The sequence below is a fragment of the Macadamia integrifolia genome, chromosome 2, assembly GCF_013358625.1.
Source record: "Macadamia integrifolia cultivar HAES 741 chromosome 2, SCU_Mint_v3, whole genome shotgun sequence".
Taxonomy (NCBI): domain Eukaryota; kingdom Viridiplantae; phylum Streptophyta; class Magnoliopsida; order Proteales; family Proteaceae; genus Macadamia; species Macadamia integrifolia.
In genome coordinates, this window is record NC_056558.1 from 39,699,798 (window position 1) to 39,719,035 (window position 19,238).

Here is a 19,238-nt window from a genome sequence, read left to right on the forward strand (position 1 = left end):
CTTTTCACTGATTTAATGTTTTATTAGTTGTACCAGATCTAGACCATTGTATTGGTATCAATACACGTGTCACCGTCTAAAAGTGGTATTGCACGGAATTGTACAAGATCGGAATTACAGACGATTTCAACCCGTGAGTAAGGGATGCTGTCTCAGAGGCAGAGACGCAAGAACCATCTCCCAAGTTACGTCTCTCTGAGACTCTATGGTGGGTTTTGGAGCTATTGCCTCTTGAGTGTTCTACAACAATATTTCATTGAATAATACGATGCATCAGTAATCGATATGTTCACTTTGGCAGGAAAGTGGGCCACCGCACAATTTTAAAATGCATCTTGAAGTGTCAAAGAAGTTGCCATTTGTATGCATATTCTATGACTCATACTGTCATACATAGGCAATGTCGGACTAATCCATGATTCATTGGTTTTATAGAAGTATGGTGGTAGGGTAGCAAGCGGAACGGGGTTCAGGGAGGGAGATCAAACAGTTGGGACTTGGGATGGGGTTTAGGCAGGGGGTGGAGACAATGGTGAGTAGCAGAAGGCAAATGCCATCGTTGTACATGATGGATGTACAAATGGTTAGCTAAGGGGAGAGATGGAGCTAGAGAGTGAGAGGGAGAGGGAGAGGGAGAACGAGAAGAAGAAATGATGTAAGAGAATGAAAGTACCAAAATGACCTCATTTATAGGGTTTAAAATGATGTGGCCAAGGGCATAAAAAAGAGGTTACAAAATCTTTTGTAATTGGGCTTGGTCACAGCTATGGGTGAAACAGGGAGGGTTGGGCTGGGTTTTTTAAAATCCGAATCCAACCCTAGGTCTCCAAAACTCAACTCAGGCCCAACCCAACCCTCCCCAGTTCACGCTTAGGCCCAACCCTGAGGGCTGGGTTCACACTGGATGGTCTCATATATATAGTTTTTTGGTTTTTTTTTTTTTTTCCTACGAAGAGTCACAAATGTTAAGTCTATATTTATGAAAAGAAGGGGGGGGTGGGGAAATGTTAAAACTATGGTGGCCCTTGTCTACCCATAATCCATAATTTGCAGGACAGAAGATTGTCAATTTTGTTATAAGATAGACCTTTTAATCGTCTGGCATCATCACATCTCCTAGAAATTAGACTGACCAAAATTTAGCTCAATTCTTCATGATTGCAACTGTATCTAAAATTTATATGAATACATGATAGGTGACACAAAGACAGTCTACATAAAGAAAAAGAGGGAAATAGTTTGGTTATTTGGTCGTCATAACTTAGTAGGTAAAAGTATATGGCTTGTGTAACACATAATGTGGGTCTAGGGGAAGGGGAACATTATTTCAAAACACAATAATAAATCAAGGTTAAAATTGGGTCCGGTTGGGCCAAGCCGGGCTTAACCTAGGTCTCAACCCAGGTCCAGCCGAACCCTAGTCAGTTTTGGGTCGGGTTGGGCCGGCTTGACCCTCATAACTGGGTTAGATAGGGTTTGGGCTCAAGACGGGTTTAGACTGTCAAGGCTAAACTTCCACCCCCAGTTACAATTGCTAAGAAAGATGACCGCCTTTCTGAAGTGAAAGTTCTTGAGGCGAACATACCAATCTACTACTTCGAGCTCTTCTCCTTGCTCTATTAGTCTTATTCTTGGTCGTAATGAAAAATAGTCGATGGCAGGCCATTTTTCTCAGCCTATTTCATTAATAGATTGCTACTGCCTCTGATTCGAGTGTCATTGTTATTCATTCCGCCAATGAGGCTGCCACTTTATTGATATGATATTAAACGTCGCTTAGAAGCGGTAGCAAAATCTGTGTGGGCAACGCATCTTCAATTGAAACCTACGTGAATCTTAACACCCCACCCCACCAAAAAATAAATAATAATAATATATCTATGTATTCTATAAAAGGACGTACTGAAGTTTTTTGGCAAATTTTACCATTTGACCCAAATACCCCATTTACTACTTAAATTACGACTAATGTCTCATTTAACATTCCTCCATATTTAAAATTCATAATTATCTCTCTCTCTCTCTCTCTCTCTCTCTCACACACACACACACACACACTCCCGCATAGTCGCACACACCCCCCAATTGCTTTCTTAATTTCATTTACTTTCTTAATTAATTAATTTATTAATTAATTAGTAATGCCTACACCTCTCTCTCTCTCTCTCTCACACACACACACACACACAAAAGAAGAAATAGTATTCCCAAATTGCTTTCTTAATTTTATTTACTTTCCTCATTAATTTCTTAATTAATTAGTAACTCCCACACCCCCTTCTTTTTTTTCTCTCTATTTTTTTTTTCTAATACCATCTATTAATTTCATGCACTTTTTTTTTTACTAAAACTCTTTATCTCCCTCTGACTCTCACACGATTTTATCCACTTTCCTTTTTTAATTAAAACTCATTATTTCCTTTTCTTACTAAAACTCTCTCTTTTTTTTTCCGTAAAATTCTCTCTCCCACCCACTCTCACACGATTTTACCCATTCTTTTTTTTTTTTTAAATACCATATATAAATTTGATCCATTTTTTATTTATTTTTTATTATTTTTTTTAAGTAAAACCCTCTCTCTCCCTCCCACTCTCACACCTCTCCCACCTACCTCTCTCTCTCTCTCTCTCTCACACACACACACACACACACACGCACGCACACACTCACACTCTCACTTTTACCACCACATCCACACTTTTCAACTTCTCTCCTTGCATCAGGGAACTCTTCTTCATTACTAATACAATTACTACCCATCTCTTTGCCTACATTAACTCTCTTGGGCAAAAATGCTGCCCCTCTCTTTTAATTAATTAGTAATTCCAACCCCTCTCTCTCTCTCACACACACACACACTCTCAAGAAGAATAGTATCCCCAAATTGCTTTCTTAATTTTATTTACTTTCCTAAGTAATTTTTTTATTAATTAGTACCTCTCACACCCCCTTCTCTCTCTCTCTCTCTCTCTCTCTCTCTCTCTCTCTCTCTAATACCCTCTATTAATTTCATGCACTTTATTTTTCTTTTTTTATTAAAACTCTTTCTCTCCCTCCCACTCTCACACGATTTTATCCATTTTCCTTTTTTAATTAAAACTCCTTCTTTCCTTCTCTTATTAAAACTCTCTTTTTTTTCCCCTCAAACTCTTTCTCTCCCTCCCACCCTCACACGATTTTACCCATTTTTTTTTTAAAATACCATATATAAATTTGATCCACTTTTGATTTATTATTATTATTATTTTTTAAGTAAAACCCTCTCTCCCTCCCACTCTCACACATCTCCCACCTCTCTCTCTCTCTCTCACACACACACACACAAACACACATGCACACGCACACGCACGCACACAGTCACACTCTCACTTTTACCACCACATCCACACCTTTCAACTTCTCTCATTGCATCAGGGAACTCTTCCTCATTACCAATACAATTACTGCCCCTCTCTTCGCCTACATTAACTCTCCTGGCCAAAAATGATGCCCCTCTCTTTTAATATATGTTCCATCTGCATTCCCAATCCTTACGAACTCTTGGTCAGATTGCGCTCCAAGGGTCAGGAGTTCTACGAGATCATTAGAAGGGTTGGTTGTAGTTATATGAGAAGTTTTAGGAGATTTAGTGCACCAACATTATTTTGCTAACTACTCTGGTTTGGATATTGCTAATGTAGCTATTGTAATCTACTGAAAGGAAGCAGTCATGGTCCTCTCTCTCTCTCTCTCTCTTTTTCTCTCTCTCTCACAAACACATACACACACACACAACAATCACATACTATAAAAATGGATTGTTTTAGGTAATTGGATGGAATTCATCATAAGAGTTGGTGTTGTTTGTTTTTATTTTTTGAGGTTCTTGATTGCTTTAGACTAGATGGATTTACTTAATTTTTTTGTATCCATTCCTGAAAAATTGGTATTATTAGTCTCTGATGCTTTGTTTTGTTGATTGAAAAACACCAATGACTCATTTTTTTCATGGCACTTCTAAAATTTTTTTAAAAAAATATTTTATTGAATCATCATTACCTCCTTATATATTTAAATTCCTATAATGGTTGATTATGTGATGGACAATTTTGAAAGGAGGGGTTCGAGGGAAGGGTAAGATTCAATTATTCTTGCCCTAACATGTACTTAGATGGAAAACTATTCAAAATGTTTATTGAAGGATTTAAGCATGGATCAGGGTTTGTGGAAAGAGAGGTTGAAGAATGGTATGCCTTTTCCCCCCTCATGGATTTCCTGTCTGCCACACTTCATCAGGTTCACGTTTTCTATCTAAATAATATTGGATTATTATTTGTTATTTATTTCCTGTGATTATTTGATCAATAACTTTGTTGTCGCTTTTCTTCTTTTATTTTAAATTTATTGTTCTGTTAGATAACCTAATTGTTTCTAAAAATCCGTAAGATTGTGGATTGTGGATTGTGGATTGTGGGTGTCACTTGTCATTTCATGTTGATTTGGTTGTAAAACTACTTGAAATATGCAACTAAAAAATTGGTGCTTTCTAATTTTTTCCAAACAAATTAACATGTGGACATAAAGAAGTGTTTTTTCTTTATAAAATCAATGGTTGGTTTGGGTCAATTTCTTATTTTAATTATGTTGCATTTTTAGGTCCATATCCTGTATTTTGGAGCCAAAACCTCATGGTTTTGATTGTGGAGCACATGTTGATGAATTGCCTAAACAAAGAGATACTTTACATCCTGCATTTAACATAGCCGATGAAGTCACTACTTTTAGCAGGAGTGGCAACAACATTTGTAGCAAAGTACCTAGTGATGAGCCAAACTATGAGAGAGCACAGGGTATGATGGAGCAGATGGGAAGGATGAATCATAAAAAAACGACCACAAATTTGTTATTTTTTACCATAGCAACCAACTTTTACTCCTTATGTAACCAAACATACGACTCTCTCAAGTCTTGAGGATATACTTTGTAATGACTTATTTGTTATTATTTTCTTTCTTCATATATTAAAAGTAAATTCATCAAAGATTTTTACTTGGCTACCATCTCTCTCTCTCTTCCTCCCCTACTTTTATTGGGTAATAACTGAAAGTTATCCATTCGGTCTATCCATCCTGAGATTATCTATGGTCTGATCCACCTTAGATAAAATTCATTATTCTGAGGTGGTTTTTTGAATTCGTGCTTAGTGCAATGACATTTTGCTTTGTCTCTGGCTTCCTTAATAAAAACAACTCTTGAGATCTAATCCGGAATACATTAAAAAAAAAAAAACAAAACTCATAAGCTGTTAGGTTGGAAAACAGCGATATAGTCACTCTCCGTAACTTGAGAAACCTATGGTGCAAATCATGTTATTGAGATACACTTTTCAATTGCAAAATTGAAGTGAAATCTGTAAAACATCTAAATTTTTTTCTGAGATATGGAAATTATTACAATACTAATTTCTTAAGTACTACATCCTTGTTTAACTTATTGCTACTCTAATTAATTTAGACATTCACATACATATATTCATAAAATATATTTATTTATGTTAGCTTACCCCTACAAGAGCATTTAAACATTTAGTCTATTACATACATATAATTTCTCTTCCACCTAATAAATGGTCAATTGTACAGATTTGCACTCTTAAATAATAGCCTTAGCGGATGAGGCACTATCTTGAGGAAGAAATTGTTTAAAAGAATTACAAGTAAAAAATTATAACATGAAAATTTGTAAGAGTTGTTGGACAAAAGAAAAATAATTTAGATTACCAATTATAGGAAATAAATAAAAATATGGTGAATGTGCCATTTTTATCCACATACATTAGAAAAAATGTTTCTAATGTGATATATATATATATATATATATTTATATAATGTCTTCGTGAATTAATGTGTGTTGGAAGAAGTGCACTATCTATATATATAACCCTTTCTTTGTCTTCCTCTCTGACATCAATCCCAAGTGTGGAAAAAAATGAGTGAATATGCAACACCTCATCTTCTGCTTTGTTTCTTCTTCCTTCCTTTATTCTTCTTCTCATCTCATGGAGGTGGAGCTCAAGAGCAATCAGCTGGGTATGGCTATTCAATTTCAGCCCAATCTATCTCTGTCAATGCTACCACAAAGACATTGACTGCCAATCTCCAGCTTATAAAGAGTTCCTCCATTTATGGTCTAGATGTTCAGAATCTCAGCTTTGTAGCCAGGTAAAAGAAACACAAGCAGAAATATTTCAATCATTAAACCTTATTTTAGTTTCATAAAATTTGTGGCTCTTTACTTTCCAATGGATTTCCATGTTTCCTTGGAGAGCTTCAATGCTTCCTTCCTTTAGTACTACCTTTGATCTGTTAAAGGAGGCTTGCAGGACTAGCAAGTATTTCTTTCCCTTGTAAACTTTGTATTTTCAGTTTATGGAGTATTTTAAGTGTAGTGATCTATCTTTTGATGTGTGCACTTTACCCATTTCTGGAAATCTTGATTCTAGTGATGAGATCTCTTCTTGGGTTCTATAAATATCAATTGGGTAGATGGAATTTTGATGCCTTTAATCTGCCTTTGCCACACAAATCTCTGCATTCTCAAATAACATACTTAGAAGGGAACAGAAATGAAAGGATGCTGATTTCTTGATCGTACACTTGATCTATCCATATACTGGTGATTACCCAATTACATCCACAGTGCCAAGAATTGGAATCGAAATGATCGATTCTCGCCGATTCCTGCTTCAAAAAATTGGTTTTTTTCTCCAGGTTCAGGCTGATTCAGATCAATTCTGACCATGTCTAGCTAGTCTTTCTCTCTGAAATTTTCAATCATCTGCAAGAGCATCAATATAAAGAATGGGGGTGTATGGGGGTGATGGACTGAAAAGTCTTTCTCAATCATGGAGTTGCAGGTTTAGATCTGAGATCCTTTCTTAGTTCTAATACATTACCCATGTGTTAAAATTTTGATTTGAAGACATTGTTTTGAAATCCAGTTTGATTGGAGGAACCCAACTAAGTGATAGCTGACTCAATTGTCACTAGAATTGGGTATTAAAAAAAATTCTCTCACTAGCCCTCCCAGAGCACTTTCTTGGAAGTCCATGGTACTTATTTGGGGATTGAAGGTTGAAAGGTGATTGATGTTACTTTCCTTCACTTAGTGCAATTAGAGGAAGAAAATAAGTGCAGAACTCCATTTTCTCCTCTTCCTTCATCCTGTCTTCTTCTTACCACCAGCACCAACCCAATGGAGGTGGGATCTGAAGAGCACCTAGTTGGGTTTGCCCAGTCAACCTCCATCAATGCAATTGGAAAGTCAATAACTGCTGATTTGAAAGTCACAAAAAACAATTCCTCAATTCTATAGGGCCACCATCCACATGTTCAGAATCTCAACTTCACAGCCAGGTTAAAGAAAGACTGAAAAACCCATAAAGCAGATTTTCTGGGATAAGCACTAGTTAGGCTCCGTTTGGTATCGTTTCTGTTTCAGAAACGTCGTTTCGTGTCACAACTGAAATTTTCAATTTCTGTGTCAAAATGCAGTTTTTAAACGAAAAAATGGTGTTTCAAAATTTCAGATTTTTATCTGGAACTTTTTTTTTTTGTAAAATGGAACGAAACTGGAAAGACGGAACTCCATGTCCAATCTCGTTTTTTCAGTTTTTTTTTTCACTTTTTATTCCAAAAAAACAGAAACGGACCATAAGTGCACCAAACAGAAGATTTCATTTTTTCGTTCCAATAGAACGAAAAAACTCCAGAAATATTTTTTTAGAACGACACCAAACGGAGCCTTAGTTTATTTAGTCTTTCTTCCATTTTGTGGTTTTTGAAAGTGTTATGATAAGGATGTGGTCCAAGTAATTGGTCAAATCCATCAAAATCCCATATAAACAAATAGTTTAAATGCCTCGAAAGTGAATATAAACTACGAACTTATAGAAAGATTCCATTCCAAGTTTAGGGGATGGGCACTAGTTATATAATCATCAGTTTATTTCTGATGATCCAAATAAATCTCATCCAAGCTATTTTGGGGATTCGGCTCGCAACACATGGGCACATATCCTTAGATCCGCTCAACCGGTGGATGACTAATTGAGTGATCCAATAAATAAAGAGGATCAGGGATCAGTCCCCTCTTTTGGCAGGTTTAACATCCGTCAAATTGATCATGAGGATCACCCTTGGCCATGGAAACTCTTCACATATATGATATCCCCTCTTCTACTAAGCTTTTGAACTCTATTTTGGTTGTTAAGAAGATAGGTTTTGCAATTGGCACAGCCCATGATTTAGGAGGTAGAGATAGAACTACTTACTTCAATGGGACCCCTGCTGATAACCTTGTAAATATACTCTTCACATGAGCTGCATAGGAAACAACAGCACATGGAGCCAATGAGAGGATACACACCAGCATCTTCAGTGTCTCGCACAATGAGCAATGCTATCTTTTCGTGCACCCTATCTCTAAGAGTTTTCCATTTATTTTTCATAAAAAAAAAAATGAGGTCCACACTTCACCATTAAAAAAATAATAATAATAATTTAAAATAAAAAGGTCCACACTCCATGGGGTAGTGACAAGGACGTTTCTGTGGGGGTTGAGATGAACGGCTGCTTTATATTTGCCTTTTCTCTCGGCTTTCCCACTCGGCCCTCACCTTGCTCTAATTAGTGGAGAAAGAAAATGAGAGCAAAATCACTTCCTCTTCTCCTCCTCCTTTCTCTCTTCTTTCTTTTTTCCTTCTTCTGTCCATCTCATGGATATGGAGCTAAAGGAGCAGTTGGGTATGGTTATTCAGTTCAGTCGATCAACTTCAATCCCACTAGGAACTCATTGACTGCTCATCTCAGATTGATTAAGAACTCTTCTCTTTTCGGTCCAGATGTTCAGAATCTCCAGTTACTTGCCAGGTAACAAAGAATATATTCTTAGTTCAATCTTTCTCTCTTTCTTCCATTTCTGTTCTTTGATTATCCCTTTCTAGTGAGTCGTTGACTTTAGAAGAACTTACTCTCTCATCAATTTGAATATTCCAATTTAGGAACCCATCTTTTTAATCCAACAATGAACATCACAGATTAAAGATCAAAATCTAAAGAAAGCATTTTTTTTAGGTACTTTGTTTACTGAGTTTTGCTATTGTTTTAACTGTTTTGCAGCTTTGAGACTAATGATCGTTTGAGAGTCCATATCACTGACTCAAACAAACGGAGATGGGAAATCCCACAAGAAATCATCCCCCGACAACCCCTTCTCCCCCACCGATCTTTGCCGGAAAACCGCCTTTACCAATTGGAAAACAACCAATTGCCACTACAGGAAAACCACTCCTTTTCCATCCCAAGCTCCGACCTAATCCTCACCCTCCACTCCACACCATCCTTCGGATTCACCATCGCCCGTCGCTCCACCGGCGATGTACTTTTCAGCACTTCACCGGAGAAGTCAAACTCTGACACTGTGTTTGTGTTCAAGGACCAATACATACAGATCTCATCCTCATTGCCAGCAGACAGAGCATCCATCTATGGCTTAGGAGAACATACTAAGAAGACATTCCGTCTGGTCCCCAACCAGACATTTACAATGTGGAATGCTGATATTGCAAGTGCAAATCCGGATGTCAATCTCTACGGCTCCCACCCATTCTATGTGGATATCAGGTCACCTTCATCAGATGGCAAAGTTCCAGCAGGGAGTACTCATGGTGTTTTGTTGCTCAATAGTAATGGAATGGATGTAATCTATAATGGTTCTCGTATAACATATAAGGTCATTGGAGGTGTTCTTGATTTCTACTTCTTCGCGGGGCCAACACCAGAATCTGTCATTCAACAATACACAGAGCTCATCGGCCGGCCAGCCCCGATGCCATACTGGTCATTTGGTAAGCAACCAATGCTGATTCAGTGGCTAAATTCCACAGAATCTGAACTGAAAATCATCTTGGTATGCTATTAAATCAGATAATGTTAAGCAAGGAAAGAGTATTCATTTTTTGTTCTGATCTGTTGTTTAGGATTTCATCAATGTCGATATGGGTACAAGAATGTTAATGAACTTGAGGGTGTGGTTGCCGGCTACGCGAAAGCAGGAATTCCTTTAGAAGTCATGTGGACAGATATTGACTACATGGATGGCTTTAAAGATTTCACTCTTGATCCTATCAACTTCCCACCAGACCAGATGAAGCAATTTGTTGATAGGCTTCACCAAAATGGTCAGAAATATGTGGTCATAGTGGATCCAGGTGAGAAATAAAATGAAACTCCACACTCCACACCCCACACCTTTGCTGTAGAACTAAAGAAGATAACTGAACTTCCTTGGATGATCAGTTGCAGTAACATTTTTCTGTTCATGGTTCTGTAATTTTATCGTGTTATAATGAAGAATCATGCCAATTCCCTACAGGTATTGGCGTGAATGACACATATGGCACATACGTACGTGGTATGCAGGCACACGTCTTCATAATGCGCAATGGCACTGAATACCCGGGTGTGGTGTGGCCTGGTAATGTTTACTTTCCCGACTTCCTGAATCCAGCAACAGACACTTTCTGGGCAGGAGAAATTTCAGCATTCCACCAGGAACTTCCCTTTGATGGCCTCTGGATTGACATGAATGAGATATCCAACTTCATATCTTCTGCTTCTTTCCCCAGTTCTACTCTTGACGATCCTCCTTACAAGATAAACAATGCCAATATCCAGAGACCTATCAATGAAAAAACTGCCCCCGCAACATCTCTCCACTTTGGCAATATGACCGAGTATAATGTCCACAACCTATATGGCTTCTTAGAATCCAGATCCACAAATGCTGCCTTAATCAAAGCAAGGGGTAAGAGACCATTCGTACTTTCCCGATCAACTTTTGTGGGATCAGGCAAATACACAGCACATTGGACTGGTGACAATGCAGCAACATGGGATGACCTAGCATACTCAATTCCATCTGTTTTGAGCTTTGGACTCTTTGGAATTCCAATGGTTGGAGCTGATATCTGTGGGTTTATGCAAGACACCACTGAGGAGCTTTGCCGTCGTTGGATTCAGGTAATAGCACATAGACTTGCGTATAGATATGATATGTTCTCTATGGACTAAGCAATGACCAAAACTTTGTAATGCAGGTAGGAGCATTCTATCCTTTCGCCAGAGACCATGCAGAAAAGCAGAAAGCAAGTCAAGAGCTCTATCTATGGAAGTCGGTTACCATAGCAGCAAAGAAGGCACTTGGGCTCCGATACCGTCTACTCCCCTACTTCTACACATTAATGTATGAAGCACACACTAAGGGAACCCCCATAGCGAGATCTCTGTTCTTCTCATTCCCCAAAGATATCAAAACCTATGGAATTGATGCACAGTTTTTGATTGGAAAAGGTGTTATGGTCTCACCTGTATTGAAACAGGGAGCAGTTTCAGTCAATGCATACTTTGCCGCAGGCAATTGGTTTGACCTCTATAACTACTCACAGTCGGTGTCTGTAGCATCTGGGAAGTTCACCACACTTGAAGCCCCAGCAGAACATATAAATGTGCATGTCCATGAAGGTAATATTCTGGCCATGCAGGAGGAAGCCATGACAACACAAGCAGCCCGGAAGACGGGGTTCCAGCTTTTAGTGGCCATTGACAGCAGTGGTGGCAATACCACTGGAGAACTTTTCCTGGATGATGGAGAAGAGTTAGAGATGGGAGGAGAGGGAGGGAAATGGAGTTTCATGAGGTTTTATGGTAAGGTCGCCGGGAACGAGACAAGCGTAAGATCAGAAGTGGTGAATGGGGAATATGCAGTGAGTGAGAAGTGGGTTTTAACAAAGGTGAGTTTCATAGGTTTGAAGCAGACTAACAGGTTCAACAGGTATCAGCTTTATCTTAATGGGATAAAATTGAACAATAAAACAGGTGTAAGAGTGAACCTTAAGAAAAATGGAGGATTTGGAACTGCGGACATTACAGGGCTATCAGTGCTTATGGGGAAGAACTTTGAAATAAAGCTGCAATTGAGCCAATAGGCCAAATGATGAGAGAATTGTAATACACATTAATAACACAAGCAGAAAATTCAGTTTACTTACCCACTTGGGAAAATAAACATATATATAAAATAGTATGAGAAGTAGAGCTCCAACTTTTGGAAATGGGATCAAATTCAGGAGTCTAGATCAACCACTTTTCTATGAATAGTTATAAATAGGGGCAAGTAGTAAATTCCAAATATTTCTGAAACTGTGGTTTCAATAATTACATCAATGATATTCTTGGCTAAACATTCTGAGAAAAGTGAAAGGGTCTCCCCTTGTTTATGATATTGGAAGCATTTGTTATAAACAGAATAAAGCCGAGAGGGTCCTCATGCAGTTAACAACTAAAGAGTAAACATAAGTAACAAAAAATTGCCCTAGTTTCTGTGTTCTTTTTATTATTATTATTTTTGGGGGGGGGGGGTTTGGGGGGAGAGGGTTCAGGGAGGATCTCCTATGGTCCTACCATAAAATTGTTCTGCATAAAGTCTGACCCTTCTACTTAAGAGGAAGAAGAAGGAATCAACTATCCATATGCGAGATAACTAAAAAAAGTCGGCTTTTAAAGCGAAAAGTAAGCTCGCTCATGGTTAATTTTCAAATTAATTTCTCCTAGAAAAGGGAACCTGTAAGGATAAATATAGATTATCTTTCCTGAGATCACCATTCATGGCACTCTTGAGTCTGGACAAAGAGGGTAGAAATTAACAATTAGCCTTATCATGAATGAAGAAAGAAAAAAATGATAAAAAGAAAATTTTTCAAAAGGATTCTGGTACACCTAAGGGACACCAAAAAGCACTGATGGATTGAAGAACTGATAATTCCCTTAGAAATCATTTAGACCAGATCAAACATCCATTCTTGGACAAGGATATAGAGGAAGAGCAACAGTACATGCTTCAGGCTTCAAAGTTAAAAGAGTAAAGGTTACAGATAAACAGTTTGCAAGAGGAAACAAAGAAAAGCAAAACAACCCTAATGGTAGTAAGTAGCAATAGATTAATAGCCTGAGACGACCAACGGATTCACTTTAATACATACAGCTAGTGTCATTAACATATATACTATTGGATTCTCCTAGGAATTTGAGAAACACAAACATTTACCACTAAATCTAGGACAATGCTCACAATCAAGTTCCTCTTAGAATTTTGAAGGAAAATAATCAATAAGGATCAGTGATTGCAGACAAATGTGGTCACAGTATTCTTTAGCCCACTAAAATCTGGCCTAAATTGTAAGGAGAATCCAATGGCATACTTGTGACATCTAAGTTTTGCTCATAAAATGAGCAACAAGAGAGAAATCTACCAGAGATTATGGATTTGGATCTTAAAGGTTACTTCTGAATACCAAATCAACAGAATAGTGGAAGGATTGACAATACAATACACATCTTACCCCCAAAACAAGATACAGAATAACACTAAATGTAAATGAAATCACTCTGCTCTGGTCGCATATGATCACATGATTTAAAACTCATTGTTATGTGTTTATAGTCTCTCTCCTAATAACACGCCACTCGAGAAAGATCTCTCCAATAATTTGACAGAACATCCTGGTCCTCTGTGATTTGCAATCAAGGCAATGCAAAAGCTACTGGTCAGATTGGACATACCGTGCAAATCCTCCAACTACACCAGGATATTCAGATTACACACAGCTATACAACTCAATGCACCTTAACCAACATTTACCATCTAAAACATTTTCCTATTCAGGAAATGGAATTTCCTCCAGTAATCTCAATGAAAAATATTGCTGGTCAGAACTCAGAAGGTCTACTTAAAATCCTAATATCACTCGTACAAGAACCTCATTACTTTTCAATTTCAGTTTTGGGATCTGATCTGTTGTCACTCATTGGAAGCATCAAAGGATCCAATCTCTATGACCAAAGCATTATTCAAATAAGAGGTGTTTCTGACAAATGAAATACTGCCACTTCCAAATTATCCATAAAAAAAATGAAATATCACTACTTCTAAAATATCATTGAATCCAGTTTAACAGATTGATATTATAATTTACCCTCCATCGTGCTTATTACAATAAAAGGCAAAAAATCAGTGCTTCCAAGAAACTGAAAATGATTGCAAAGGACAGGAAAATGAAATATATCCATACAAATGACAATTTCCACAAATGGATGAGGATTTCAAAACAGGAAAAGTTACTACTAGCAAGGAAAAACATCATACCATAATCATACAAGCCAAAGACTTCCTCAATGATGTTGACTTTTACATGCTTTAACTTAATGAGAATTATAATAAAACAAGGAAAGAAGCCTCCATGTTAATTTAATGCCCTACTCTCTGATAAAAAAATTCATAGAGTCAATGAAGGGGCGGCGCCAGAGAACTAGAAATAAAAACATATAATATCAACATCAATTTTTTGGAGGTAAAAGAAAATTAAAAATAAGACCCAGACAACATCATGTTGCCACATAGTGAAGCATCTGAGTTTCTCGACTAGAAGGTTTAGATCCAACTCAGAAGATAGTGACGCAAGCATTAACAACCCATCACTGCACAGTTGTACACAAACCCACCTGCTCGCTCTCTGATGGAAAGCACATCCCACTCTAGTCCTTCCCTGTTCCCATCCTCCGGACGCCAAGAGTGCAGCACAATAACTTCACCATCAATCCGTCTACGTCCGCCAACCACAAGCAACTTATCACCACATGCCTTGAATGCTAAACCCCAACCATTGTTAGAGTCCGCCCTAACTGGCAACCTCTTCACAACATTCCATGTATTATTGGTTTTATCATATTTTTTTACCTCATTTGTAGTTAAATCAGCACCATAAAGCTGATTATTAACAACCGCCACCAGAGGGGGAGACTGCATGGGTCCACCCCAACCAGGGATCATGTCATTTATCCTCCTCCATGTCCTCGTTTCTATATTATATTCTTCACCACAAGTTAAACGGCCAGATTGGCTAGAAATGCCTCCAATAACATAGAATTTTCCATCCATAAAGAAGCCTGAACAAAGTTTACGAGGCAAGTTCATATCTGGCAAACTTTCCCAAGCACGCAGTTCGGAATTGTAAAGCTCAGCAGACTTCAAAATACAGCCATTCTTGTCACTTCCTCCAGCAACAATAGCAATTTCTGCAGAGCTACTTGAACCAAACAAACAACGGGGTAGGCTCATTAAGGGGCATCTAGACCATTGATGATTAAGCAAACTGTACATCCAAATTGCAAATCCAGATAACTCCCGACCAAAGACGAGCAGCTCAGTTCCTACAGCAAGAGATTCCTTGTCTGCATACGTGAAGCAATCATCACATGGCATTCTAGGTAACCTCATCCACCTATGCCTTGCAGGATCAAAAGCTTCCCAAGGCATATTACTACAAGCTAGATAAACCCACTGCTCAATGACACCCATTTGTCGCCTCAATTTGTAAAGATCCCCACTAGTAATCAATTCATGAAGCTTTTTACTCACACATGCAAGATTTGGGTAATCTGATCTACTTGCCCAAGTAAGAATATCCATTGCCATGTCATCATACAGACCAGGTATGAGACCATCACTTGATGACTGTCCAGTGGAATCTCCACCAGCTCGTGTAGAAACTGTAGGCTTCTTTTTCTTTAAGCATACGGAATCCACACCACCTGTATAGGCATACTTGTCGAATATAACTTCCCCAATATCCGTCACGTTTCTCAACATACAAGCTAGTAGCAATCGATTTTTCAGGAAAGATCTCGAGTCCAGATTGAAGGTACTAGAAATCTCTGAAATTACACATCCTTGTGCACCGACCATGGCTGGTGATTTGCAAATAGGTGTCTCCTTTCTCTTTTGCTCCTCGAGGGTATATCTACAAACCATCGATAATTCTGTAATAGATATGACAAAGAAAGTCTTTTAAAAGACAAACAAAAATTCATAAAACAATAAGAAGTTGTCAAAGGGAGTAAGAACCAAGCCAGACAACAGCTAAAACTTATGGGTTTGTAAAGCAAATATTTAAAATGTAAAAATAAATAAAGGAGTTCAAGTCATCCATCTGCATCAAGCAATGAGAAACGGAATATGTAAATATTGTCATATTAACTGAACAAAGGGCTTCCACATTTGGACGCGGAGGGGAGGACTGTGGTGACTTCAAACAAAATAAACAGAAGACAACCATGAACCAGAATTAAAATAGTTTTACATTGTAATATGTATTAACAAAAAGATTTTCATTTTTTCAACAAGAAAAAAGAATATATGGATAAACAGATAAAAAAATTTGTTTTCAAAAACTACTAATCCTTTCTTTCTTTGGCAGTGAAATGGCCTTGAAATATCAAATCAGGACTGTTGTATATCAAGACAAACAACTGATCATGGAATTAAGCACAGAACTATACATTTCGATCTAGGTGATTCTCTCTCTCTCTCTCTCTCTCTCGGAAACTAAGACAGACCAATTCCAGCAGAGCAACAGAAGTGTCAAAGCAAAGATTATGGACAAATCTAGCCTATAGGTAGCAGAGGGGCAAAAACTGATTAAAGAATCGAAAAGGAATCGCATGAATAGATCCATTTCAGACACTATCAGAACAAAAGCTCACACCAACATCAGGCTTACAAATATTTCCCCATCGCAGCAGCACAAAACTTGCTACTCAATAACAAACAACATAATCTGAACAGGATACTGAAGAAAATTCACAATAAGAACATGAACTGAATTTCATAATTTTATCTACCTCAATTGCTACAATATCCAAGTCAAGTTGCATTAAGAACTTCGAAGTCGAAATACCTGAATAAAATGAAACGGATAAATAGCTTGGATATATATGCAAGAGTATCTCAACAGAAAATCCCCTTCAACCTTCGATTGAAAGCGAGTAACCTAATCGAGACATGTTAAGAACTTGTCTAAATTCCAATGCAGCATTCCCACAGCGACCGAAACAGATCTTTCAAACTCTACAAATCGCTCTAGAGCTCAAACTTCATAAACCGCTCCGATCTCTCTAATTTTCAACCTGAAACTTGCTGAAATCCAGAAATTCTCCAGTGAGCAGATTCAGATACAAACCAAAAACCCAACTGTTACAGAGTAAAAGAAGAAGCTTTCATACCCAATAAAGCCAATAACACCGAAAACAAAGAAATACTAACAAGAGATACTCTTCAAAGTCCAATCAACCACTCAAATCAATCATCCACAACTCACAACATCAAACACCAAAACACCAAAACAAACAAACACACTTTCGTCTCTCTCCACAATCTCACCTTCACACGCTTGTAGAAACACAAAAATTCAGGGAAACCGAACTCTACAACCGATCGAACAAATCAACAACTGTGGAGAAACGGAAACTATGCATGGCAGTCCGCCGGAAACCGATCGGCAATGGAGATTTCCGGCGGATTTGTTCAACTCCGCAGCCTCACCAGATCTAATCCCTCTCAATCAATCACAGAGACAGAGTATGTGTTCAGAGCTTCTCTTCCGCAGTTTCTTTCACTTCGAGAGCTTCTTCTCACTCTCTCCCTCTCTCCCTCTCTCTTCTTCTTTATTCCCTCCCCATTTTAACGAGTGTTATTTGGACTTTTCTCTTTTTTACTTTTCTTTACTGCGCAGTCAAAAATTGTAAAAAATTTGAGAAAAGAATAAAACTGAAAAGCAAAAAAGTGATTTAAACGGACTCCGTTTTAACACGTGACGGTAGATCCCATCTTTCTCCAATAATAAACGCTTATCTCCATCTGTCGTTGTGGATAAGGATATAAATTTTTTAATAGTTTTTAAATGGGAATACTACAATCCTTCTCAGCCGACACTTCCTCATGTTCTACATCGATCCAACGACATTTATTAAGATTAAGATCTTCTATTTCACACTCGATTGGAATCTTTGATACTTTTGTGTAGCAGACAGGAAATATGTGGTGGGCTCGGAGCTTACCTTGCTTCTTCCGTCGCCACCAAGTTGCAAAGCCAGCTGTTAATAGCGAAGCTGTGAGAAATGAAAATGCCCTCCGTACCTTTATTAAATTACATAACTACCCTTTTGAGGCTTCTGTAGTTTTGCTAGCTGTCCTCGTCAGCCGATATGATCCTTCTGTTCCAAAGTCAAATTCATCCAACGATACATCATACATGTGTTAGATCCATGGAGTTGTGCAAGGTATCAGACGACATTTCGGAAACTGATACAATGCCAATATGGTTCAGCCGGTATGAGACCGTTTTGCCTCGGGCTTTACCAAATAGTTGGGTTTTTGGACAATTTTACCCTTTAGTCCAACCATTCCACCGATACAATTAGGTAACAAAATTTGTGGCTGACTATATCATGCAGTATCAGCCGATAACTGCCCTTTGAGGTTTTTTCAGTTTTATTATCTGTCCTTATATGGGATTGGGCCCTCCCTTGGGCGGTGATCGTTGTCCATATTTATTTAAGCAGTCGACACATATTTAAGTGATAATTTAATGGTTCTTAGTACAACATTTCTATTTTGATTGATAATAAAACAACCGTTGAATTACCGCTTGAACACATGTCTATCACTTAAATAACTATAGGATGACTTGATCGATTACCGTTCAAAAGAGAAGTCGATGCCAATATTATCCTCATGTTTCAAGTCATATATATCAATTATCAAACGATACATGTGTTTGATCTATGGATCAGTTGATATCAAACAAAATTTTCCCAAAATATCAGGTGGCTAGCGATACTGTGCAGTACCGCCCGATACCTTGAATCATTATTAGATCAAATCCAATCACAATAATCTAACAAATCAACGGCGTGTAAAGCGATGTTGCAGGAAACTTGTGAGCCCAGGACCAGGTCTAATTAATCGAGAACTAGCGAAGATCTGACAGATGAAAATGCCCTTTGAACCTTTTTTTAAATTACAAAAGTACCCTTTTCTTTTAAGGCTTTTGGGGCAATCGTAAACAAAAATTTTATTGACGATTTAACCCTTTTGCATGGACCGTACAACTCATTTAGTGGAGGATGACGTCAGCGAAAAGACACGAGTCGTCCCTCCACTGGCGCCGTGCTGCCCGTCAGTTACTTCGGGAAAGTAATAGATTCGAGCGGTTTTCGGACGTAAAAGTATATAGACTGTATTAGTTGAAGTTTTCAAAGTAGTTCGCTGAGATTTTAGGGTATGTTTTTATTTGACAAGAAAT

At 37.9% G+C, this 19,238-nt stretch overlaps 2 protein-coding genes across 6 annotated transcripts; one reads left to right on the top strand and one right to left on the bottom strand.

Moving 5' to 3' along the window:
- Window positions 1-5,902: 5,902 nt before the first annotated feature.
- On the top strand, window positions 5,903-12,084 carry LOC122072301 (alpha-glucosidase-like). Of its 2 annotated transcripts, none has more exons than XM_042636889.1 (5): window positions 5,903-6,201; window positions 9,160-9,887; window positions 10,020-10,250; window positions 10,415-11,061; window positions 11,139-12,084. In XM_042636889.1, exons 1-5 carry the CDS (start codon window positions 5,969-5,971, stop codon window positions 12,024-12,026), a joined length of 2,727 nt encoding a protein of 908 aa, XP_042492823.1. In that variant the 5' UTR covers window positions 5,903-5,968; the 3' UTR covers window positions 12,027-12,084. The 2 variants fall into 2 exon arrangements, with proteins under 2 accessions (XP_042492823.1, XP_042492824.1); XM_042636890.1 differs by lacking the exon at window positions 5,903-6,201 and adding an exon at window positions 8,631-8,910.
- A 2,166-nt stretch (window positions 12,085-14,250) lies between these two features.
- On the bottom strand, window positions 14,251-17,597 carry LOC122072104 (F-box/kelch-repeat protein At5g60570-like). Of its 4 annotated transcripts, none has more exons than XM_042636653.1 (3): window positions 17,315-17,597; window positions 16,833-17,061; window positions 14,251-15,915 (listed from the first exon to the last, which is right to left on the bottom strand). In XM_042636653.1, the coding sequence occupies exon 3, from the start codon at window positions 15,905-15,907 to the stop codon at window positions 14,561-14,563; it is 1,347 nt and encodes a 448-aa protein (XP_042492587.1). In that variant the 5' UTR covers window positions 15,908-15,915; window positions 16,833-17,061; window positions 17,315-17,597; the 3' UTR covers window positions 14,251-14,560. The 4 variants fall into 4 exon arrangements, with proteins under 4 accessions (XP_042492587.1, XP_042492588.1, XP_042492585.1 ...); XM_042636654.1 differs by having other exon boundaries at window positions 14,251-15,896; window positions 16,833-17,071; XM_042636651.1 differs by having other exon boundaries at window positions 16,833-17,071.
- Window positions 17,598-19,238: the final 1,641 nt, after the last annotated feature.